The sequence below is a fragment of the Sciurus carolinensis genome, chromosome 7 (assembly GCF_902686445.1).
Source record: "Sciurus carolinensis chromosome 7, mSciCar1.2, whole genome shotgun sequence".
Taxonomy (NCBI): Eukaryota; Metazoa; Chordata; class Mammalia; order Rodentia; family Sciuridae; genus Sciurus; species Sciurus carolinensis.
This window is the reverse complement of record NC_062219.1, coordinates 117,238,883-117,265,785: the sequence shown is the minus strand read 5'-3', so window position 1 is coordinate 117,265,785 and position 26,903 is coordinate 117,238,883. Positions and strand designations below refer to the sequence as shown.

Below are 26,903 nucleotides of genomic sequence, written 5' to 3'. Positions count from 1 at the left end.
AGCCTGCTAAACTTCCTGTGGTCATTTTTGTTTGCCCATTATTTTTCAACATGTTTTTAGATCTGTTATTTAGACACGGCATGTCATACCTTAATACCTGTTCAGTTCCACTTAGTTAATATTTCTTTTGCTTTCATCTTTTGCCCTGAAATGTGAAATTAAAAAAAAAAACAACATGGTCTCCTCATATATAAATTCTAATGTTAGTTGATATTTCTGCATGCATTCTCTGCTCTGAAAGAGAAAGAGATAAAGTATATAACTGTGTTCCCTCATATAGATGTTCCAGTACAGTTCATGTAAAACTTTATTGCTAATTTGGTATACTCATCCTTTTTTATTGACTTTTCCTTCTTTTGGTTTTTATCAACAGCTTTCATTCATATATATATATATATATATATATATACACACACACACACACACACAGACACACACAAAATGTAGAATATTTCAAATGTTCATCTTTATATGATTCCCCATAAAAAGTGAGATTATGGTTCTTGTTTTTATTTCATTGTCATTCTCTTTTAAAAGTGGTTTTCCAAAAGTAAAATATAAAGAATAATAGCTTTTTCTTTTTTAAATGAAGAAATCAGGGCAAAGGAAAATTGAGATAAGGTGAAGAAGAGAAATTTGAACACAGAAACTCATACCATAAACATCTGTATAATAGTTTAAAACATAGGAAGCTCAATTCCTAGAGTTCAGAGTAAAAATGAAAACACGACAGTTTAACAATCACCATCTTAGTTAGGAGTTCTAAAGTCATAATGAGAAGAATAGTGAACAGTGCTTTCAGTAACAGCCCCACCTGAGCATCTCCAGTGAGACCCTGTCTCTTAAATAAGATATAAAAAGGACTGGGGATGTGACTCAATGGTTAAGCACTCCTGGGTTCAATCCCTGGTTAAAAAAAAAAAAAAAAGAAAAGAAAAAAAGAAAAGTGTGTTTCACATGTTTTTTTTTTCTTAGAACATCCTTCATTAGAAGTCTGGGGCTGGCCTTATGAAAGATGTACACTGATGATGAGGACTGAAATGTACCTCATTTTGCTTTTCCTCATTGGTCAGAATTAATGGTAAGCACCATCTCTCAGACAAATGCAATTGTCTGAATTACCTAAAGTAGAAGAAGTTATAAAGAATTTTGATTGGTAAGGCTTCTTATTGAACTATGTATAATAAGAAAGATAATGAGAGTTGTACCTACATAGAACATTATCACTTAATTTGTCAGTAAGAGGAGTCTGCCTGTACTACATTCCTTCAAATATTTGAAAGATAATTTTAGAATGGATAATTTCCGTTCCTTAACCATTCCCTTCAAAATATATTTTCTGACGCTTGGAATTGAAATTAAAAGCATATTCCTGAATGCAAAATATTTTTAAATGTAGTATTTTAACCAAATTTTACTTCCCTTAAAAAAAAAAATAAACCAGGTTGGATTATTTAATTAGGTCTGAGGCAGTTGGTTCCTAAGAAGAACTTTCTAATAACGTGTTTTCTCTATTTGATTGGGAGCTATAATGTTTTAATACATTGATTTAGTAGCTTGTGTCTACCTGAGAATCAGGAATGAGTCTGAACTGCAAGTCATTAAAAAGGTAAATAAAATAAAGTCAACACAGTGTGGTCTTACTAAGTTAAACACAAAATTTTGAATTAGGGTCAGATTGATATTTATAAAGAATGTGGTCTTCATTGCTTAGAAGTCACAGTTGTTTCAGGTAAGAATTTATTGTCAATAAACTGCTTAATGTAGGTTTACTGTATTCACATACTCAAACTTTTATAGGGCAAAGGAGAATTTAATATAACCTGTTAGAAAGTTCAGGTTATTTCACCAGTCTACATTGCCTAGTAATCATCAGCTGGGAAAATCAACTGTAGTACTTTTAAGAATATAACATCTATGTTCTTTTTTTCTGAAGGGAAAAATGCACCTGTAAACATATACAATATTACATAGAATTTAGTAAGATTGTAAAAATTTTATGCAAAATTGTGTATACATTAACCCATAATTTGATTATTGCTCCCACATATTTGTCATGCCTTCCAATAGGATTACTCTCTCCTGTCTTCATCATTGTGCTTGGTCCAGTGACTTCTTTTAGCCAATAAAGTATAAATGAAAAGTTGATATGCCACTGATGACCAGAAACCTTAAGAGCTGTAGTGTTGTTCATCTCTTTTTCCTCTGCCACAAAGACCAGCAGACTTCTAATAATTAGAACCACTTCTTCATTCTGGGTCCCTGGAATGAAGACACATGGAATACAACTGTTGTCTACCCTTAGCAGATCTGTACTGTGAGCAAACCCAACAATCATTGTGGCAAAGTCTCTAGATTTTAGGCTTGAGGGGGAGGTATTTAGATGATATAAAAAATCATCTGTAAGCAATTTGTGTGTGTGTGTGTGTGTGTGTGTGTGTGTGTGTAGGTAGGTAGGGATTGAATCCAGGGCTTTGCACATACTCAGGAACTACTCAACAACTGAGCTGCATCTCAGTTCTAAACAAAAGAAAAAAAAATTATTTTCCAACTTGCCTATTTTATTAGTTTTGACTAATTTTTCCACAATATGCCTATCCTATTTACAGTTTTGATGGTCAAGTAGCATGTATATTAGCAGATACACTATCAAATGAGCATTTTGTTGGAACTAAGATAATGCTTTAATATTCAGAAGACTTGTTTTTAATTTTTAAGAAAATTTACAAATTTTGTGATTAATCTGAAACACATAAATGTGTCTCTTGTACATATTATTGTACCAGTAGATTGTTAGATATTTGCTGTAATGTTAACATGTTAATTTATGCCCTGTAAGTGAATATGAGACACCATTGCTGGGAAAACTGTATAGTCTGCACAATAAATGCTGTATAAGAAACAAGCCTCTCTCCAAATAACTTTTTTGCTAGTTCACACTTCTGAACAGTCACTCCTATAGGTGTGAAGAATCTAGTTCCTGTATAATTTCAATGATAAACCGAATTATAAAATAAACTTAAATTAGGGCTGAGGTTGTGACTCAGTGGTAAAGTGCTTGCCTAGCACTTGTGAGGCACTGGGTTTAATCCTCAGCACCATGTAAAAATAAAGGTATTGTGTTCATCTATAACTAAAAGAATATTTTAAAAAATAAACTTAATTACTGATAAGAACAAACTTTGTCAGCTTCATGTATTTTACTTTTGACCTTTTAAAAACTTTTGAGGATGTGCTTTTGGGAGCCAATTGTCCACTTATTGGGTTGTTTTTTTTTTTTTTTAATTTTGTTTTGTATTGTTTGATGTTGAGTTCTTTATATTTCCTGTCACTGTGTCTTTTATTCTGTTCCATTGGTCTTCATGTCTTTTTCGGTACCAACACTATGCTGGTTTTGTTACTATAGGTCTGGTACTGTGATGCTTCCAGCTTAACTTTTCTCTGAGGTGCAGGTAGCAAAGATTTTCTTCCATTCTGTAGGCTCTCTCGTTGCGTTCTTGATTGTTTCCTTTGCTGTAGAAGCTTTTTAGTTTGATACCATCCCGTGTATTGATTCTTTGATTTTACTTCTTGTGCTTTAGGAGTCTTGTTAAAGAAGTCGGTTCCTAAGCTGACATGATGGAGATTTGGGCCTATGTTTTCTTCTAGTAAGTGTAGGGTTTCTGATTGAATGACTAGGTCTTTGATCCACTTTGAGTTTTATGCAGGGTGGGAGAGAGAGGGATTCAATTTCATTGTTCTACATATGGATTTCCAATTTTCCCACCCTTTGCTGAACAGGCTATCTTTTCTCCAGTGTATGTTTCTGGCATCTTTGTCAAGTATGAGATAACAGTATTTATGTGGATTTTGTCTCCGTGTCTTCTATTTTGTACCACTGGTCTTCATGCCTGTTTTGGTGCCAATATCAAGCCGTTTTTGTTATTATCACTCTGTAGTATGCCCAGTTTTTTTTTTTGGGGGGGGGGTTGGGAATGGAATAGTCTTCCTGATTTCTCCTTCAGCTGCTTCATCATTGGTATATAGGAATACAATTGATATATCGGTGTGAATTTTATATTTTATATCCTGCTACTTTGCTTAAGTTCATTTAGAAGTTTTCTGGTAGAGTTTTTCTGCTAAATATATTAAAGTGATGCAGCCACATCATTGTCTATAGCAGCTCAATTCACAATAGCTGAGCTATGGAACCAGACTAGGTGCCCTTTTGACAGATGAATGGATAAAGAAAATGTGGGGGGAAAATTATTTAAAAGTGGAGTATTACTCAGCCATAAAAAAGAATGACTTTATGACATTTGCCAGTAAATGGATAGATGTGGATATTATTATGCCAAGTGAAATAAGCCAATCCCCCAAAAATCAAAGGTCAAATGTTCTCTCTGATATGCGGATACTTATATACAACAAGAGTATGGGAGAATAGAAGTTCAATAGATTGGACAGTGGGGAATGCAAGAAAGGCAGGGGTACAGGAATAGGAAAGACTAGAATGAATCTGACTTAACTTTCCTATGTACATATATAACTACACCATGGGGAATCTCCACATCGTGTACAGCCTCAAGACTGGGATCCTGATTAGAATAAGATGTACTCCACATTTATATAAAGATGTCAATACATACTCTACTCTCATGTATAACTAAAAATAACAAAAAAGATACTACTGAAATATGATGATCGCTTAGACTAGAGTGGTAATGGAGACGTGACTGGATTCAGGGGATATTTAGGAATTGTGAATGACTAAGCTTGGCGGCTTCTGAGGTGTAGAATTAAGAAAGGAGACTGTGGAGTCTTAGGATGATTCCTGGCCTCTGACTTCAGATTCTAGGTGAGTGTAGTTGCCAGTTACATGAGATGGGAGGAAGGACAGAACATAGGGTTTGTCTTAATTTTGGAGGTATTCCCCTAAAGTGTACAGATGCATGGACATGAACAGGATACACAAGCTAAGAGTCACTTATCATTAGGCTATGTGTGTGGCTTGTGTGTGTAAAATGTGTGTATATTTAACTTGTCTGAAGGTATACAAAAGCAAAACTGTATCAGCCTGTTAATCCTAAAGTCAGTAAAGATAGTCTGAATTTTTAAAGAGAAGTAAGGTAAGAAACAGAGTAAAGTGTTTTTTGATTTTGTCCTTTAAAGAAGTTAGAAAAGCTTCTAGCTCTTTTAGAATCTAGAGGAGATTATCCATGGAAGAAAGTTATTAAGTCTAGACACATTGAATAGATCATAGTTTTTCTCATAAGCTAATGATCCAATATGAATACATTTTAAGGTTTTAATGATAACTAGATTTATTGGTTCTTGCTAACTCTAGTTTAAGCCATTTTGTTCTTAAGAGCTGAGACTATTAGTCCAGGTTAACATCCAACTACTAGAATGTTATTAAAATTTTAATCAGAGGACTGAAAGTCTAGTTTATGAATTGTCTGACTACTGCTAATGGCTTTGTAGCTTTTCAAAATAAGAAACCTAAGTTTTGGAATGGGAGTGGAGGTGGGGGCGTTGCAACTTTAGAAACCTAGAAAGGTGCCTGTCAGTGGAGGCTGCAGAGCCTGTTGTGGACATAAATTGGAAAGAGAGGGAAGGGAAACCAGAATGTTGTTCGGTTAAAGGAGATTTTTTTATAGTGACTTGTGTGAACCAAACTTTTGAGATATAGGAAATGATTTGTTTGGTAAATGTTTTGAGAAACAAAACTCCTGTCAACCTTTCCTTTTTACTTAATTGACAATTTGAAACATGAACTATTTGACTGCCTCTCCCTCTGGAGATGGCTCACATTCTCCCTTGAGTGTATATGGCTAGTTTTACCCCAAAAGACACCTCTCTCTTGAGGTAGCCCGAGGTGGCCCATTCCCCCTTGAATGTGTATCTGCTTTTCCTGTGTCTGTGCCTCTGGATAAAAAAAAAAAAGAAACATGAAGTATTTTGTTGTGTAAAGTACTAAACTAAAGATTCCAGTGGAAACATAGTTATAATTCGTGATATAAAATGAGGTGGGATTTGAAGTATGGGAATGTGGGAACTGGCAAAGTGCTTTCTACTGGCTGCAGGCTGGGAAAGGGTTTGCAGTGGTGCGTGCTCCAAGGGATGAGTGTCAAATTAACCTGGGTTTCAGACCCCAGCTCTAGCACTTCTTTGGATGGGAAAGATTCCCAAGCTTGCCATGCTCCACTGTCCTCTGCTGAAATGTAGGAATGACATCTACTGTCCTGTATATTTTGAAGATTAAATGAAAAAATGAATGTAAAGCCCCTGACTCAATGCCTGGCTCATGTTAGACTCTTAACTTTTAGTTCCTCATTCTCCTCCCATTTGATTTTGTTTATACCAGTTTTAGTGACAGCAATAGTGAAGTATAGCCTTAGTAGTGAGCCAAATAGTCTTTTAAAAATTACTTTTAGTTGTAGATGGGCAAGTACCTTTATTTTATTTATTTTTATGTGGTGCTGAGGATCGAATCCCAGTGCCTCACACATGCTAGGCAAGTGCTCTATCATGGAGCCATAACCCCAGCCCACCAAATAATATTAATGAGTGAGTTAGAAGTATAGTTTTATTTCTCATGTTTTTAAAACTTTTTTGTTCTAATTAGTTATACCTGACAGTAGAATACATTTATGCATTTGATAACTCTATTTTGATTATGAAAAAAGAAATTCACGTGAATCAAGGAGTACTTTTAAAGGCATATAAAATAGTTTGAGTGGTTTAAAATAACAGTTGATACACATTTAAATGTAATTCAGAATCTGGCCACTTTTCCAGTTGACATTTACCAAGCACTGTCTTTGTTCTGGATCCTGTGTACTGTGTGAGACTGAAAAGTGGACAGATGATTCTTATACACCACAGTACATCTTGGGCCACAGGAAATCACAGGGTCTTGTGCCAAGAGAATTTAACAGCTTGTATCATTGTTTTAAAAATGTGCATCCTCTCTTACTAGTTGATGTACTTCTAGCAATATAACTAAGGAAGCTTAATGAAATCTTGATTATAATAGTGAAAAAGTGATAATGAAAAATATGTAACAATAGTTAATTGGTTTAATTGATGTGTTCCATGCAGTTAGAGCCCATTTCCCCTCTTTTATCTAGGGAATTTCTTCATTCCAGAAGAGCAGAGCTCTGGCAGTGGTGTCCTTCAGACTCTCACAGAAGGGCAACTGATCCTCAGTGAGGTCTGCATACCTATGATCCTTACTGATTTTGTTGTAGAAGAGGTGATCTGGTTCCACTGGAGGTGGCAGGATATCATAGGAGCACTCCCTATCTTTACCTGGGCCTCGCCATGCTTGGCAGCAGTTTTTACTTTATTCATCGAGGCCTGTCAGACCCCCATAGTGCCTCTCATTGAGTCGCCACTTCCTCACCCTGGCAGCTGCATCTGATCAGTGGCATCCAGCACTGTCCAGAGGGTTCAGATGGTTCAGGTTGCTCTCTTCTGCACTGAGGTGAAGCAGATGTTAAACTCATAGCCAGCATCTTGTAGTGCCTGTCTGCCGCACTTCGCTTCCTTGTGGCCTGCCAGGCTCAGTTTGGTGTCGTACCAGCCTCTGAAGCGGTTCTCTAGGTTTCACCCTCGCCATGTGGGATCAGCACCAGCTTTAGGCAGCCATGGCGGCGAGGTGAGGATGCCTTGCCCACTGGGGCTTGCAGAGATTCCAGAGTCCTAGCCCACCCCCCAGCCACTCCTGCACACTCACACCCCTCCGCCCCACTCCAGTGCGCTTTCTCTCACCTTTCATTTTTTAAATGTTGTCATTTTATTGAACACCCATGTGCCAAATACTTTATGCATGCTTTCTTATTTAGTTATCATTATCCTGAGAGGTATAAATAACTACCCCCTTTTGTTTTACAGATAAGACCCTCAAAGGTTAAACAGTTGCTTTTTGCTTTATGCCCAATATATAGCAAAGTCAGGATTTGAATCCAGGTCTGTCTAACGCTAAAATTATTTGTATTGCATAAACTGCTAACTTTGACCTGGGAGTTAGAAGACTCGTAGGACTAACTCCAAATTTCTGATAAGTTACATAAATTTGCTCATCTCTTGCTTTCTTTCTCTGTAAGATGAAAGGATTGAGGTGAATCTTTAAAGTCATTTCTGTTGTAAAATGATGTGATTCCTTGATTCTTTTCCAATTCAAGCAGAGGATATATAAATTATCTACTAGTTTTCTTTGTGAACAGCCAGTTTGGGTTGTAATGAATAATTTAGTCTGCAGTTTTTTTGACACCATCGCCCGGTGGAGGTGTGAAAAAGGCATATCAGGAGCATGGGTTAAAATAGGGTAAATTTTGTTACCTGCCAATTTTTGAAGAAAAGTACCTGAGCACCCAAGGAACATGGCAAACATGGGCTGGAGATTTTGTGGGTGGGACCTGGCAATGTCTTCAGACATGAATTTTAAAAGTTACTGTGCCTATAAGTGAGTTTCTGTTTGTTTGTGTTTCTGTCTAAAGGCTTTGGGGATTGTGCTAGACAGTACAATCATGACTCAGTTGCAGTTTTTTAGGGCCTTATGACATTTCCAGTTAAATAATAGGTGGCTATGAGATAGAAACACAAATGACTGTTGACATAAGAGAGCTAATGCAATGGCCTGACATAAAGTAGTGTCATTATTGCAGTATCTATTCCATTTATACCCCATCTGTTTCTTAAAGAGTCCATACAGATAGCATTGAGAGAATTAGTCATTTTACATGTCAAAACATTGAAGAATAAGAAAATAATTAGGAGAAGTAACAGAAAAGAAGCAGTGAAGACTTAGATCCCTGCTTGGTATAGCAAGTTACAGACTTGGGCCAGATTCATTACACTCATCAGTGGTGTTGGAATGTGTGGAAGCTTGACATGGAAGCCTCTTTTGGGACTGGTCTAGTGCTTACCATTCTGTGCCCTGTGGGTGTGATTGAGGACTGTTAGCTTTATTGTCAAATGGACCTGCCTTCTTTTACTTGTTAACTGTTAACTTGGAGCAAATTGCCTAAATTTTCTAAAATCATTTTCTTTATAAACAAAATTTGGTATCATTACTATCTGACTTGAGTTTTCCTGAGAGTTAATGTAAATTACACGTACACACACACACACACACACACGTACGTGTATGTATGCACACCCATTTAATTCAATGTCTGGGGCACATGGTCAGTGTATCATAAATGCTAGCAGTTCTTACACTCAGAATATGTCGTAACAGTGATTCTGATGAAGGGTTAAAGCATGATAACTAGGATTTATCTATGATTCAAAATATAAGGTTATGTGGAGTTGTAAGAATCATCTTTTACTTTTTCTGAATTGATAAATTATAATCTGTACTTCAGAGTATCATTAGATTTTAAAAAATGAAACATAAGGAGAATATACATAATAATCATATTTGTGTATCCACTACCAGCTTAAGAAATAAAAGATTACAGACTAGGAGGCCATCTTCCATGTTTTTAATATGTCTCTTATAAACATAACTGAACTTTATTTAATCTGAATATTCTGTGTTTGCTGGTGAGCTTATACCATTAATGATATATTTGAACTTACTTCTACCATTTTATGTGTTTTCCATTTACCTAATTCTATTTTGTGCTACTATTTTCCATATGACCTGTTCTCTACTGGTGACAGCAACTTCGCTTTATTCCTTTTTTTCCTTCTGTTGATCATCCTTGAAATTCTAACACGCATCTTTCACCTTTCAAAATCTAATATTGAAATCAATATTGACCATTCTTCTGAACAATAAAGACATTGGAAAACTAATTCTAATCACCCTCTACCAATGTTTTTGACCAGTATTTTATTGCCATGTTTTTTAATCGCCCAAATTAGACTTTGTTAATTCCTATTATTACATTTAATTTTTATATTAACTTACATTGTTTTCTAATACTCAGACTGTGAATTCCTTGATTAAACTGGTATTCTCACTTTCTCTTCAGATTTTCAAAAGAAACAACCAGACGACGATTCCGCTCCAAGTACAAGTAACAGCCAATCAGATTTGTTTTCTGAAGAGACCACCAGTGACAACAATAATACCTCGATAACCACGCCAACTCTTAGTCCCAGCCAGCAGCCGCTTCCGACAGAACTGAATGTAACTTCACCGAGTAAAGAGGAATGTAAGTGCCCGGATCATGAGAGGTGGTAGAGAGTGCAGCCTAAGAATTGTATAATGAGCTTCTTGGTAATGCCTCATGGAGCCAGGGTTGGGGGACAGACAGGGAAAACAGCAGTTCTTTAAATTCAAGATAAGTATTCACACATAGGACCCATGCTCAGCAAGTTAGGTAATAATTTTCAGCCATTCCATAGAGTGCAAGTTTTTCTTGGGTGATAGATTTTTCCATTAATTTTCGAGGTACACAAGGTTTCAAGTCATTCTAGAGCAGTGACTCTCAGTTCTGGCTGCACATTAGAATCTACTGGGGAAGTTTTTCAGGAGAGGCAGGTACTGGGAATTGAACCCAGTGGTGCTTAACCACTAGCCACATCCCCAGCTCTTTTTATGTTTTGAGACAAGGTCTCATTAAGTTGCTAAGGTTAGCTTTGAACTCGAGATCCTCATGCCTCAGCCTCCCCAGTTGCTGGTATTACAAGTGTGTACCTCCTACCTGGCTGTACTGGGGAATTTTAAAATAATTTTAATTGTTGGCTTCACTTCCTGATTCTAACTTAATTGGTCTAGATGGAAGCCCCAGAATCTCTCTCCCTGTTTTTTTAAATTCTGCAGAGTATTCTAATATGCAGCAAGAGTTTAGAGCCACTGATCTAGTGAACTTAACCCTGTTATTAACTGGATCTTGACTGTTTCTGAGCATTTACCTTAGATAATAATACTATATATTTCATAGAACACAAGGGAGTAGTTTATTTTTGGTTACTCATCTGTATGTCCTTCAGTAATGAATACTATTATGTATATGATATGGAAGTTTATTGTCTACTTAACCTTTATAATGCTAGAACTCTCTTTTGGGACGTAGCTATAACAGATCGTACTTGTTGATGGCACAGCAATTTTTGCCTTTTAAAACCTTTACTTAACAAGGTTGGAATTTAGTGTTTCAAGTTTAATGAATATCTATAAATGTGACAGTTTAGGATTCTTTTTAGTCAACTTTTTTCCTGCTGTGACTGAAAGACCGGACCAGAACAATTTTAGGGGAGGAAAAGTTTATTAGAGGGCTCAGGGTTTCACAGGTCTTAGTCCATAGAACGCCGGCTCCATTCCTTAGGGTTCCTGGTGAGTCAGGACATCATAACAGAAGAGTGTGCAAGAGGGAAGCAGCTCACATGGTGATCAGAAAGGAGAGAGAGTGAGTTCTCCATTTGACAGATACAAATACATACCCTAAAGCCATGCCCCTAATGAACCACTTCCTCTAGCCATACCACCTGCCTCCAGTTACCCACTCAATTAATCCCATCAGGTATTAAATCACTACTTAGGTTAAGGCTAAAACCCAATCATTTCTCCTCCAAACCTTGCATTATCTCACACTGCAAATTTTGTGGCAGGGGGTTCGGGGGGAGATACCTTACAACTAAACCATAACATGTGTTCTGTCCACTCATTTTGGAAAAGATAGGAGAGAATAAAGATTTATCCAAATCTTTCATATTCAGATATATTCAGAATATAAAAGACAATTTTCAAAGAATTTATTATTTAACAGGAGAAATTAAGCATATTTGTTATGTTTTATCAGAGTTTATTAACCAGAAGTGACCTCCCCCTCCCTCCTTGTCAGATCATTTGATAATGTCTGAAAGCTAGGAATATTGCTGAACATCATATTGCAAAGGACAGCCTTCCCTCCACAGCAGAGAATTATCCATCCACACTCAGTATTGCTGAAGTTTCAAAACCCTGATACATGGTTGTACATATCTGTGTTAATAGTCCTTATGTGTTGAAGATAGTGACTGTTGAAGAAAGACCTTGGGTTACTGGAGGAAGTGATAGTGAAGATGGATAGAAGGTAGTGAAAAGATATTCTCCACACAGTAACATGAGCTGTGGAATAAAACTTCATGGAGTTCTCATTGTCTAGTGATGCCTTTAGAGGCATTTATGGAGGAGAATGGAGAAAAAGACTGGAAAAGTAAATTATGATCAAGCTGTAGAAGCTTAAATGCTGAGCTAAGCTATTTGGGCCATGATAAGCAGAGAGAGTGGTAGTATTACAGTTATTTTGGAGAAGTAATCTGATAGTATTGAAAATAGGAAGTATTACAATGGAATAACATTGCAGAGAGAGAATTTTTAATATAATTTATTGAGTGGAACCAGGGCAGATTGTAGGAATCATTGAGGAGGAGATAAAAAGGATGGTAGTGGTAATGTCAAGGCAGTAGGTTTGGATGGATTTTAAAAATCAATTCTGGGGCTGGGGATATAGCTTAGTTGGTGGACTACTTGCCTAGCATGCACAAGGCCCTGGGTTCAATTTCCAGTACCACCCCAATTAAAAAAAAAAAAAAAATTCAATTCCGGGGTCTGGGGTTGGAGTTGTAACAGTAGTAGAGCCCTTGCCTAGCACATCTGAGGCACTGGGTTTGATCCTCAGCACCACATAAAAATAAATAAATAAAATAACAAAGATATTGTGCCCATCTACAACTAAGAATTAAAAAAAAAAATCAATTCTGGGTCATGTACTTAACTGTGGAGCTGATCAAAGCTTTGGTTCCTTTCTTAGAAAAATACACACCATTTATTTGTGCCCAGTTTTCCACAGAATTATGAAGTTCATTGTAAGTCCTTAGGTCAAGAACTTATAGTGTATGTGAAAAGTTGGAGCTGGTCAGAATCTCATAGCTGATGGAACCTGGATTGGATCTGCCTATACCAGGAGTAGAGCACCACAAACCAATTTCAGTCCACCAAAATGTATGTGAAACTGAAATAACAGTTGCTGCCTTTGAGCACTTCATGTGCAAGATGGATTCTACTTGTTTTGCATATTTCCTTTTTTTCCTCATGTCAACCCAGTGAAGTGGATACTATCATTACCCCATTCTATAGATAACGGAACAGGCATAAAGAGATCATGTAATATGCCTGTAGTCACAAACATAGATACCAGAACCTGGATTTAGATTCAGGTATATGGTTTGAGTTCGTGCTTTTAATCACTAATTTGTTGCTGAGAATATTCACATTGGCAAAATCAGTGCTTGACTCAAGTTACTTTAATTCATCTTGAAAAATCATAACAGGAATTAGAAATGAACATTCATATGATTAAAACATTTTCTTTGAAGGTAGACCTTCATGGGAAGCTTACCCATAACAAAAATTTGTGTAGCAAATAGCAAATTAAGGACTTAGAACACGTGGAGTTAAATTAAGTGAATTTTTAATTGAATCAGGCTGATTTTCTGGTACCCCTTAGAACATATCGGGTAGGTCTTACTTCAGTGCTAGATTCCATCTTTAGACCATTTCCTCTTCTACTGCCTGGGCTTAGTCCTTCCCTGAATTCTAGACCCTCTGGGATACAGTTCTTCCTTTATTTGCATAACTTGCTGGCCTAGACCATTGTAGAATGCTCTGCATTTTCTTCTGAGTATAAATACCTTCAGTCTGATTAAGGATGTTTAGTTCTACTAGCCTTACATCCATTATCTCTCTTTCTGGTGACTGCTTTGAACTGTTGTGTGTTCATCTTAGAGTTATACTTTCTGAAGGTAACCTCATTTCCTAATTCCTCAGGTTTTTGTATACCTGGGGAAATGAGATTTGTCAGTTTGAGAATGATTTTGGCTTAAGTTTGTATTTTGTCAAGTCGGGAGGCTGAGTTGGTGCTCAGGAGAACACAGTGAAGGTTCCACATGAGGACAGTAGTTTAAGCCTTAGGGATTAAATGCCAAAGATGAGAGCTACAAAAACCAGTGAGGATACACCTTGAGTGAAACCTCTACGTTTAGAGAATGAAAGTGATAGGAGGCAACTGAAGATATCAGAGAGGAGAATGACAATGGACAAGGTCACAAAAACCAGGTAGCATGTTACTGGTGTGGGGTTCAATAATAATAATGAAAATGAAAATGTTGACTTCATATTTATGAAGTGTTTGCTCTGTTGTAAGCATTCTTCTAAGCTTTTTTATAGGTATTGACATTTAATTGTCAATAAAGCCTATGGGAGAGAAGTTTTATTATGCCTATTTTTATAGATGAGAAAGTTGAAGCACAAAGAGGTTCAGTAACTTCTGCCTAAAGGTATAAAAAGCTTCTGTTTGACAGAGGAGCCCACATTCCAACACATTAATTTAGATGCAGAGTCTATCCTTTCAAACACTCTAGCATATTGCCTAAATGTTGTGAAAATGCTGCTGAATCCTTGTAAACTGACAGGAGGCATTTGGATTTGGTGTTCGTGAAATCGATTACTTAAATAAACTATTTCGACAGTTTTTTAAGTGCTGGTACAGAAATGAATAAGATTAGTTATCTACCCACAAGGAAATCACCTTTTCAAATAGAGAATTCTGACTTGTTTCCCAAACAGGTGCATCATAATTTTGTGGTGTAACAGAGGTAGAAGCTAGCAGCGGTTAACAAACATGTCATTTGCAAAAGCTTTCCCATTTGGGCTTTACTCCCATCTTCTAGGTTGAATGCAGCTGTGCTGGAGTGAGGAGATGTATGCCAGTGTGTTACAGCTGTCAGGGTGGATGCTTTTTAAGTCAAGGAGAGATCATTAACGTGATTTTCAAGTAGCAGTAAAGACCATGTGATACTAGATATACCACACCTTTCATATTTCTTCAGCTGTGACCTTCTTAGGAGAAGGAGGAAGAGGCAGCTGGGGGTTTCTGTCTTTCTGTTCATAGGGACCACAGTTTTATCTGTTTGTCCTTCTTGGCTTCCCCTGCAGAGGTATGGAGCAGTGTAGGGTATAGGAATTGATAGGAAATGGATTTGGGTTGTCAAACCACGTACTGCATAATTTTTAATATTTAGTAGTTATAGATCTTTGTTATTGTATAGATGCAGAAGTGCTGCACTTTCTTTGGAGTCTGTAGGAAGTTTTTAATTTTCCCTCCCAAATAATCAAGAGAATGAGTATTGCTTAAATCTACTTTTAACCTCTTATTGTTAAATGAATATAACATCAGAAAGTTGGTGAGGATTTGATATATTTCATTTTGAAAAGACTGCACGGTATAATAGCTGTTGACAAAATTGACTAGAGAATTGTGGGACAGATTTTTAACCAAAAGAATTTTGTAAAGCAGCTGACTAAAGGTTAAATAAAGCAGTTATCTTAAAGTTCTAAGTGATACTTCTCTGTCAGAATACACATACCTCTCCTTCACAGTGTGTGACTGTAGAAGAGTACACAGAACATTGGCTGTTAGAAACCTTTTCAAAAAATGTGTAAGCAAAAATCAAATAGTAACTAAGGACTTTTTCACAGCAGTTAAATGCTATAATACTAACAGCTAGCATTAAATATTTACCAAGTACTAGGTACCGTTGCAAGTACATACAGGTATTTGAGTACTTCAACTTAATAATTATGTGTAAAGTAGGTACTTTGATCATACCCTTTTCACATATGTGGAAAAAAGCACTGCGTGATTCAGTATCTTGCCAACTATCACAGAGCAGTCTAATTCTACTGACCTATCACCACACCATAGCTACCTATCTGAGTGATTTATGATCTGAAAGAACATTGCATGCAGTTGACGGTATGGAGGAAGGTATATTAGACACTGAAAAAGGAATAAAACTCTTTCTGCTTTTGATTCTACCTATTTACTGTTCTTTCCAGGTTTTTCTTAAAGGAGGTAAAATGTGATTTGAATGTCTCTTTTGTTTTTAATTGACATAATAATTGTACATACTCAAAAGTTATAGTGTAATGATCAGATCAAGATAATTGGCATATCTGTCACCCCAAACATTTATCATTTTTGTGTTTTGAGAACATTCAAAATGTAGAGAGGACTTGCTGTTTTGAAATATATAGTTAATTGTTGTCAATCATAGATACCCCTACTACACTATAGGAAAGTTAGAAATTAGTTGTCCTATATGCACCCTGTACCCTGTTGACCATCCACTCTCCATCCCTACCTCCCCATCACCCTTTTTTCAGTTTCTGGTGACCACTCTGCTCTTCTCTACTTTTGTAAGACCAACTTCATTAACTTTCATGTACATATAAGTGAGAGTGTGGTATTTATCTTTTTGTACTTGACTTACTTAACATAATGTCCTCCAGGCTCATCCATATTGCTGCAAATGACAGGACTTTCTTCTTATTTATAGCTAAATAATATTCCATTGTGTATACATACCACATTTTCTTTATGCATTTCTCCATTGATGAACACAGACATTGATTTATACCTTGTCTCTTATAAGTAATGCTTCAATAAATACAAAAGTGCATGTTTCTCTTCAACATGTCAGTTTTCTTCCTTTGGATATGTACCCAGTAGTTAAATTGCTGGATTAAATGTTGGTTCAATTTTTGTTTTGGAGGGATCTCCATACTGTACCAGTTTCATTCTCACAGTGTATGAGAGTTCCCCTTTCTCCAGTCCATGTCAGCATTTGCCATTTTTTGTCCTTTTGATAGTAGCCTTTCTGAGGTGAGAAGAAATATTATTTTGATTTGCATTTCCCTGATGATTAGTAATTTGAGCAGTTTTTTTGTAAACTTGTTTGGCCATTTATATGTCTTCTTTTGAAATTTGCTTCTTTTAAATTGGATTATTTGGGGGGTTTGATGTTGAGTTGAGTCCCTTATTATTCTGGATATTCATATCCTGTCAAGTAAATATTCAGCACATATTTTCTCCCATTTATTAGGTTGTCTCTTAACTGTGTTGTTTCCTTTGTTTGCAGAAGTTTCTTAATGTGATATAATACCATTTGTCAATTTTTGCTTTTGTCACCTATGCTTCTGGAGTTGTATGCAAAAAAAAAAAAAAAAAAAAAAATCCCAAAGTACTTCCAGTATGTTTTCTTCTGGTAGTTTTATAGTTTTGATTCTTATTATATAATATGTCTTTGAACCATTTTTAAATAGAGTAGGAGATAGTAGTCTAGTTTCATTCCATTGCACATAGTTATCCCTTTTTCCCACCATCATTTTGGAAGAGAGTTACCTTTCTCCAGTGTATGTTCTTGCCACATTTGTTGAAAATCAGTTGACTCTAGGTGCATGGATTTATTTTGGGGGTTCTCTTTTCTCTTCCTTTGGTCCCTATGTCCATACCAGTACCATGCTCCTATGGTTACTATAGCTTTGTAGTATGCTTTGAAGTTAGGTATGATGACCAACTTTGTTACTTTTACTCAGGATTGCTTTAGCTTTGCAGGATCTTTTGTAAATTCCATGTGAGTTTTAGGGTTGTGCTTTGTTTTTGTGAAAAATACCATCCCTCTTGAAATAGAGGGATTCACCAAATCTGTAGGTTGTTTTGGATAGTATGGACATTTTCATAGTACTAGTTCCTCCAGTCCATGAGTATGGGATCTCCTTCCCTCTGTGTGTGTGTGTGTGTGTGTGTGTGTGTGTGTGTGTGTGAGAGAGAGAGAGAGAGAGAGAGAGAGAGAGAGAGGGAGAGGAAGAGAGAGATTGATTGACCAACCAACCGTATGGCCATCCATTGTTAAATTTCTTTCATCATTGTTTTGTAGATTTCATTGTAGAGATAGTTTATTTCCTTACTTAAATTTATTCCTAGTCTGTTGTTTTATAGCTGTCATAGGGATTGCTTTTTTGATTTCTTTCTCAACTATTTTGTTATTGGTATACAGAAACGGAAGATTTTTATGGTGGTACCTTTAGGTTTTTATTTATGTAAGATCATGTCATTTACAAAGATAATTTTACATCCTCTCCAATTTAGGTGCCCTTTATTTCTTTCCCTTCCCTAATTGCTCTGGTGGATGCTGAATAAGAATGAAAAGTGGGCATCCATGTCTTATTCTAGGTCTGAGAGGAAATGCTTTTGATTTTACCCGATTTAGTACCATGTTAGCTGTGTTTTAATCATGTTGTGGTATGATCTTTCTATGCTAATTCATTGAGAGTTATTATCCTGAAGACATTTTGTTTGTTTTGTTTTGGTACTGGGGATTGAACCCAGGAGTACTTTACCATTGAGCTAAATCTCCAGTCTTTTTTTTTTTTTTTTTTTTTTTTTAAGTTACAGGGTCTTACTGAGTTGCTGAGACTGACCTCAAACTTGTGATCCTCCTACTTCAGTCTCCCAAATTAATGGGATTATATGTGTGTAACACTGTACTTGGCTAGAAATGTTGAATTCTATAGAATACTTCTTATTTACCTTCCAAAAGGATGCACGGTTATTGGTCTTCATTCTGTTGTGATTTACCTTCCAAAAGGATGCATGGTTGTTGGTCTTCATTCTGTTGTGATGTAATGTGTCACATTCATTGATTTGCATATTTGAATCCTATTTGTATTCCTGGGATAAATTCCACTTAATCATGGCATATAATCTTTTGATGTGGTGTTGGCATTGGTTGCTAGTGTTTTATTGAGAAATTTTTTATCTGTGTTTATCATGAAACATTGATTCATGACTTTGTTTTTTTCGTTGTTCTTATGTGGTCTATATCAGGGTAATGGTCTCATAGAATGAATTTGGAACAGTTTCTTTCCTTTCAATCTTTTAAAATAGTTTAAGAATAATTGGTGATAATTCTTTTTTTTAAAGTTTGGTCTAAATTCCAGATACTTGGGAGAATGAACCAAGAGGATTGCAAGTTCAAGGCCAGCCTGGGCAGCTTAGGGGGATCTTGTCTTAAAATGAAATAAAAAGAAATGGGAAGTAGCTCAGTGGTAGAGCACTGTAGAGTACTATTCAATCCACACTACTGCCAACAAATTAATTAATTAATCAAATATATGTAAATATTTTGTTTTATCTCTTTTATATATAAAATAAAAATTTTAAATTCAACAATTAAAGAGCTTTTCTTTGTTATGAGATAATTCATTACTGATTCAATTTCTTTGGCTAATTATTGGTCTGTGTAGGTTTCCTATTTCTACACAGTTCAATCTTCATATTTTATGTTAGTTCAAGAATTTATCCATCTCTTCTGCGTTTTCCAATTGTTGGCATATAGGTGTTCATAATAGTTTTACTGATTCTTTCATATAAGTTGTATTGTCTCTTTTTTGTATGCTTTTATTTATTTGGGTCTTCTCTCTTTTTTCTAGTCTAGCTAAAAGTTTTTCAATTTTGTTTATCTTCCCCAAAAGACATGATTTTTTGTTTGGTTAATTGTTTTGAAAAAAAATTTTTTGATCTTCATTTTGATTGTTTCTATTCTGACCCCCCCACCCCACCCCAATTTCATGTTCAATTTGTTTTTGCTTTTCTGGTCTCTTGAGTTGCATTGATAGTTTGTTTATTTGAAGCGTTTTCTACTTTTTAAATGTGAATAAAGTATTTATTACTAAAGCATCTTTCTTGGTACTGCTTTGCATCTCTTAACTGTGTTGTGTCCTTTGTTGTGCAGAAGTTTCTTAATGTGATATAATACCATTTGTCAATTTTTGCTTTTGTCACTTATGCTTCTGGAGTTGTATATGTTTCCATTTTCATTTGCTTCAAGAATTTTACATTTCCTTTTTAATTTATTCATTGATCTTTTCATAATTCAGGAGCATGTTTACTTTCTACTTTTTTGTACAATTTCTACAGTTCTTCATTGATTTCATTTCATTGTTGTTAGAGAAATTGCATGATAGAATTTCTGTTGTATTTTAAATATGTTGAGACTTGTTTTATAGACTAACATATGGTTTATTCTCAGGATTGTTCTGTGTGCTGACAAGAACATGTCTCCTGCAGCTGTTGTATGACATGTTCTGTAAAGTTCTCTTAAGTCCCCTTATCTATAGTACAATTTAACTCCAGTTTTTGTTTTTGTTGATTTTCTGTCTGGATGATCTATCAGTGAATGAAAATGTGGTATTAAAATCTCCAACTGTTGTGACTGGGTTTTGACTCAGTAGTTGAGCGCTTGCCTAACATGTGTGATGCCCTGGGTTCAATCCTCAGCACCACATATAAGTAAATAAAATAAAGACCCTTCAACAACTAAAAACAATTTTAATAAGAAAGAAAAGAAATCCCCAAATATTACTATCTTGGAGTCTCTCCCTTTAGATCTAAGAATATTTCCTTTATATCTATGGGTGATCCAATAATGGGTGCATATTTTATTTGTACTTGTTATTTCCTTTTGCTGAATGGATACTTTTATCATATAATGACCTCCTTTGTCTCTTTTTACCATTTGAAAATTTTTTATTAAAAATTTTTTTCATATATGTACTTAGGGAACTAATGTCTGTCTCATTCTACCATCCTTCCCATCCCTACCACCCTACCCACCCTCACTCCCCTCTGTATAATCCAAAGATCCTTCATTCTTCCCTAACCACCCCCCACCATGGATCAGTGTCTACTTATCAGAGAAAACATTTAGTTTTTTGGAATGTGCTTATTTCACTTAGCATGATATTCTCTAGTTCCATCCATTCACCTGCAAATGGCCGTAATTTCATTCTTTGTTAAGACTGAGTAATATTCCATTTGGTATACGTACCACATTTTCTTTATCCATTCATCTGTTGAAGGGCATGTAGGTGGTTCCATACTTTAGCTATTGTGAATTGAACTGCTGTAAACATTGATATGACTGCATCATTGTAGTATGCTGATTTTAAGTCCTTTGGGTATAACCCAAAGAGTGGGATAGCTGGGTCAAATGGTGGTTCCATTCCAGGTTTTTCTAGAAATCTCCATAGTGCTTTCCAAAGTGGTTGCACCAATCTGCTGTTCCACCAACAATGTACATGTGTACCTTTTCCCCCATATCCTCGCCAACAGTTATTATTGCTTGTATTGTTGATAATTTTCCTTCTGACTGGAGTGAGATGAAATCTTAGAGTAGTTTTGATTTGCATTTCTCTCCTTAAAAGAGATGATGAACATTTTTTTCATGTTTATTGATTGATTATATTTCTTCTTTTGTGAAATGTCTGTTGAATTCCTTAGCCCATTTATTAATTGGTTTATTTGGTTTTTTGAGTTCTTTGTATATCCTGGAGATTAGTGCTCTGAGGTATGTGTGGTAAAGATTTTCTTCCCATTCTGTAGGCTCTCTCTTCACATTATTGATTGTTTCCTTTACTGAGAAGAAACTTTTTAGTTTGAATCCATCCCATTTATTGATTCTTAATTTTACTTCTTGCACTTTAGGAGTTTTGTCGAGTCTTAAGTCAGGTCCTAAGCCGACTTGATGAAGATTTGGGTGTACTTTTTCTTCTTAGATGCAGGGTCTCTGTTTAGTGCCTAAGTCTTTGATTCACTTAAAGTTGATTTTTGTGCAGGGCAAGAGATAGAGGTTTAATTCCATTTTGTTACACATGGATTTCCAGTTTTCCTTGCACCATTTGTTGAAGAGTCTATCTTTTCTCCAATGTATATTTTTTGGCAACTTTGTCTAGTATGAGATAACTGTATTTATGTGGGTTTCTCTCTGTGTCTTCTGTGGTCTACATGGCTGTTTTGGTGCCAGTACCATGCCATTTTTGTTACTATTGCTCTGTAGTATAGTTTAAGGTCGGATGCCTCCTGTGTGATGCCTCCTGCTTCACTCTTCTCACTAAGAATTGCCTTGGCTATTCTGGGTCTCTTTTTCCAAATGAATTTCATGATTGCTTTTTCTATTTCTATGAAGAATGTCATTGGGATTTTAATAGGAATTGCATTGAATCCGTATAACACTTTTGGTAATATGGCCATTTTGACAATATTAATTTTGCCTGCCCAAAAGCATGGGAGATCTTTCCATCTTCTAAGGTCTTCAGTTTCTTTCTTTAGTATTCTGTAGTATTCATTATAGAGGTCTTTCACCTCTTTTCTAAGATTGATTTCCAAGTGTTTTATTTTTGTTGAGGCTTTTGTGAATGGGGTAGTTTTCCTAATTTCTTTTGTAGTGGATTCATCACATGTATCGAAATACATTTGATTTATGGGTATTGATTTTATATCCTGCTACTTGGCCAAATTCATTTGTGAGTTCTAGAAGTTTTCTCGTGGAATTTTTTGGATCTTCTAAATATAGAATTGTGTTGGCAAATAGTGATAGTTTAGTTCTTGCTTTCCCACTTGTATCCCTTTAATTTTTTTCGTCTGTCTGATTGCTCTGGCTAGAGTTTCAAGGATGATGTTGAAAAGAAGTGGTGAAAGAGGGCATCCCTGTCTTGTTACAGTCTTTAGAGGGAATGCTTTCAGTTTTTCTCCATTTAGGATGATGTTGGCCATGGACTTAGCATAGATAGCTTTTACAGTGTTGAGGTATGTTCTTCTGTCCCTAGTTTTTCTAGTGTTTCAAACATGAAGAGGTGCTGTATTTTGCCAAATAATATTTCTGCATCTATTAAGGTAATCATATGATTCTTGTGTTTAAGTCTACATTTATTGATTTCCATTATGTTGAACCAACCTTGCATTCTGGAAGGAACCCCAGTCGATCCTGGTGCACTATATTTTTAATATGTTTTTGTATGTGATTTGTCAGAATTTTATTGAGAATTTTTGCATCTGTGTTCATCAGGGATATTGGTCTAAAGTTTTCTTCATCCTTGATGTGTCTCTTCTTGGTATAAGGGTGATACTAGCCTCTTAGAATGCGTTAGTAAGGGTCCACTCATTTTCTACTTCATGGAATAATTTGAGGAGTATTGATGTTAATTCTTCTTTGAATGTCTTATAGAACTCGACTGAGAATCCATCTGGTCTTGGGCTTTTCTTGGTAGACTTTCGATGGTGTCTGCTGTTTCATTGCTTGAAATTGATCTTTTTAAATTGTGTGTGTACTCTTGCATCAGTTTGGGTAGATCATATATCTCTAAAAATTTGTTGATGTCTTCAAGTTTTTCTATTTGAGTATAAATTTTCAAAATAGTTTCTAATTATCTTCTGTATTTCAGTAGTATCCATCGTGATATTTCCTTTTTCATCACAAATTTTAGTAATCTGAGTTTTCTCTCTTTCTCTTTGTTAGTGTGGCTAAGGGTTTATCAATTTTATTTATTTTTTCAAAGAATCAACTTTTAATTTTGTCAATGTTTTCAATTATTTCTTTTGTTTCAATTTATCTCTGATTTTAATTATTTCTTGTTTTCTGCTTTTGGTGTTGATTTGTTGTTCTTTTCTCTAGCACTTTTGTTCTTTTATTTGTTGACTTTTTGTTCTTTTAATGTATGAGCTCAATGAAATGAACTTTCCTTTTAGCTTTGCCTTCATAGTGTCCCAGAGATTTTGATATGTTGTATTGGTGTTCTTATTTACCTCTGAGTATTTTTTTAATTTACTCCTTGATTTCTTCTTTTATCTATTCATCATTCAATAGCATGCTAGTTAATCTCCAGATGTTAAAGTAGCTTCTATTTTTTATTTTATCATTGATTTCTAGTTTCATTCCTTTACTCTCTGATAGAATGCAGGATGCTATTTCTATTTTTTTGTATTTGCTAAGGGTTGCTTTCTGGCATAACATATAGTCTCTTTTAGAGGAGGATCCACATACTGCTGAGAAGAAAGTATATTCACTTGATGATGGATAAAATACTCTATATGTCCTTTAAGTCTAAATCATTGTATTATTTAATTTTGTAGTTCCTTTGTTTAGTTTTTTGTTTGGAATATCTATCCAGTGGTGAGAGAGGTGTGTTAAAGTCACCCAGTATTATTATGTTGTGGACAGTTTGATTCTTCAAGTTGAGAAGGGTTTGTTTGATATACATAGATGCTCCATTGTTTGGGGCATTCGCGCGCGCGCGCGCGCACCCACACACACACACACACACACTTTTGTTATGTCTTGTTGGTATATGATTCCCTTAAGCAGTGTGGAATTTTCTTCTTTATCCCATCTGAGTAACTTTGGTTTGAAGTCCACTTTATCTGATATGAGGATGGAAACCCCTGCTTGTTTATGCAGTCCATGTGAGTGATATGTTTTCTCCTAACCTTTCACCTTCAGTCTGTGCATGTCTTTTCCTAGGAGGTGAGTCTCTTGCAGACAGCATATTGTTGGGTCTTTCTTTCTTTCTTTTTTTGTTTTTTAAGAAAACTTTTATTCATGCATTATGGTTATACATAATCATATGTGCATGGAATTTAATTGGCTCCACTTAAGTTTCGAGTTACACTTCTTTCCCTTCCCTCCTCCCTCGCACTATTCCTCATCCTCTGCTATACTGGGCTTCCTTTCACTTATTTATTGGGTTTTTAAAAAATTTATTTTTATTGTAAACAAATGGGATACATCTTGTTTCTCTGTACATGAAGTAGAGGCATACCATTTGTGTAAGCATACATTTACATAGGGTAATGGTGTTTGATTCATTCTGTTATTTTTTTCTCCCCTCCCACCCCTCTTTTCCCTCTATACAATCCCTCCTTCCTTCATTCTTGCCCCCCTCCCACCCCCCACTATGTGTCATCATCCGCTTATCAGTGAGGTCATTCGTCCTTTGGTATTTTGAGATTGTCTTATCTCACTTAGCATGATATTCTCCAGTTTCATCCATTTGCCTGCAAATGCCATAATTTTATTGTTCTTTATGGCTGAGTAATATTCCACTGTGTGTGTATACACACACACACACACACACACACACACACACACCACAGTTTCTTTATCCATTCATCAATTGAAGGGCATCTAGGTTGGTTCCACAATCTGGCTATTGTGAATTGAGCAGTTCTGAACATTGATGTGGCCGAATCACTGTAGTATGCCGATTTTAAGTCCTTTGGGTATAGGCCAAGGAGTGGGATAGCTGGGTCAAATGGTGGTTCCATTCCAAGTTTTCTAAGGAGTCTCCATACTGCTTTCCAGAGTGGCTGCACTAATTTGCAGCCCCACCAGCACTGTATGAGTGTACCTTTCTCCCCATATCCTCTCCAACACCTGTTGTTGCTTGTATTCTTGATAATCGCCATGCTAATTGGGTTGAGATGGAATCTTAGGGTAATTTTGATTTGTATTTCTCTTATTACTAGAGATGTTCAGTATTTTTTCATATATCTGTTGATTGCTTGCAGATCTTCTTCTGTGAAGTGTCTGTTCATTTCTTTAGCCCATTTGCTGATTGGGTAATTTGTATTCTTGGTGTAGAGTTTTTTGAGTTCTTTATAGATTCTGGAAATTAGTGCTCTAACTGAAGTATGAGTGGCAAAGATTTTCTCTCACTCTGTAGGCTCTCTCTTCACATTGTTGATAGCTTCCTTTGCTGAGAGAAAGCTTTTTAGTTTGAATCTATCCCAGTTATTGATTCTTGCTTTTATTTCTTGTGCTGTGGGAGTCCTGTTAAGGAAGTCTGATCCTAAGCCGACACGTTGAAGATTTGGACCTACTTTTTCTTCATAAGATGCAGGGTCTCTGGTCTGAGTCCAAGGTCCTTGATCCATTTTGAGTTGAGTTTTGTGCAGGGTGAGAGATAGGGGTTTAGTTTCATTCTGTTGCATATGGATTTTCAGTTTTCCCAGCACCGTTTGTAGAAGAGGCTGTCTTTTCTCCATTGCATATTTTTGGCACTTTTGTCTAGTATGAGAAAATTGTATTTATTTGGGTTTGTGTCCATGTCCTCTATTCTGTACCATTGATCTGTCTGCCTATTTTGGTACCAATACCATGCCGTTTTTGTTACTCTTGCTTTGTAGTATAGTTGAAGTTCTGGTATTGCGATACCCCCTGCTTCACTCTCTCTGCTAAGGATTGCTTTAGCTATTCTGGGTTTCTTATTCAAATTTCATGATTGCTTGCTCTGTTTCTGTAAGGTACATCATTGGGATTTTAATTGGAATTGCATTGAATCTGTATAGCACTTTTGGTAGTATGGCCATTTTGACAATATTAATTCTTCCTATCCAAGAACATGGGAGATCTTTCCATCTTCTAAGGTTTTCTTTAATTTCTTTCTTTAGTGTTCTGTAGTTCTCATTGTAGAGGTCTTTCACCTCTTTTGTTAGATCGATTCACAAGTATTTTATTTTTTTCGATGCTATTGTGAATGGGGTAGTTTTTCTAACTTCTCTTTCTGAAGATTCATCACTTATGTATAAAAATGCATTAGATTTATGAGCATTGATCTTATATCCTGATACTTTACTGAATTTACTTATGAGTTCTAAAAGTTTTCTGGTGGAAAGGTTTTGTAGAACTCGGCTGAGAACCCTTCTGGTCCCGGACTTTTCTTTGTTGGTAGGCTTTTGATGACTTCTTCTATTTCATTACTTGAAATTGATCTATTTAAATCGTGTATGTCCTCCTGGTTCAGTTTAGTTAATTCATATGTCTCTAGAAACCTGTTGATGTCTTTGAGATTTTTTATTTTGTTGGAATATAGATTTTCAAAATAGCTTCTAATTATGTTTTGTATTTCACTCGTGTCTGTTGTGATATTTCCTTGTTCATTCCGAATTTTAGTAATTTGAGTTTTCTCTCTCCTTCTCTTTGTTAGTGTGACTCAGGGTTTATCAATTTTGTTAATTTTTTTCAAAGAACCAACTATTTTGTCAATTTTTTCTGTTATTTGTTTTGTTTCAGTTTCATTGATTTCAGCTCTGATTTTAACTATTTCCTGTCTTCTACTACTTTTGCTGTTGCTCTGTTCTTCTTTTTCTAGGACTTTGAGCTGTAGTGTAAGGTCGTTTGTTGATTTTTTTTTTCTTTTTATATTGAATGCACTTGATGAAATAAATTTTCCTCTAAGCACTGCTTTCATAGTGTCCCAGAGATTTTGATATGATGTCTCTTTGTTTTCGTTTACCTCTAAGAAT

At 35.7% G+C, this 26,903-nt stretch overlaps 1 protein-coding gene across 3 annotated transcripts in view; it reads left to right on the top strand.

Annotated features, from left to right (window-relative positions):
* The window catches only part of Zfand3 (zinc finger AN1-type containing 3), a 312,164-nt gene that overhangs the window by 204,005 nt on the left and 81,256 nt on the right, over positions 1-26,903 (top strand). For all 3 annotated transcript variants that reach the window (XM_047557737.1, XM_047557735.1, XM_047557736.1), the window contains exon 3: positions 9,969-10,151. In XM_047557737.1, coding sequence (XP_047413693.1) covers positions 9,969-10,151 — 183 coding nt within the window. The remainder of the gene's footprint in view (positions 1-9,968; positions 10,152-26,903) is intronic.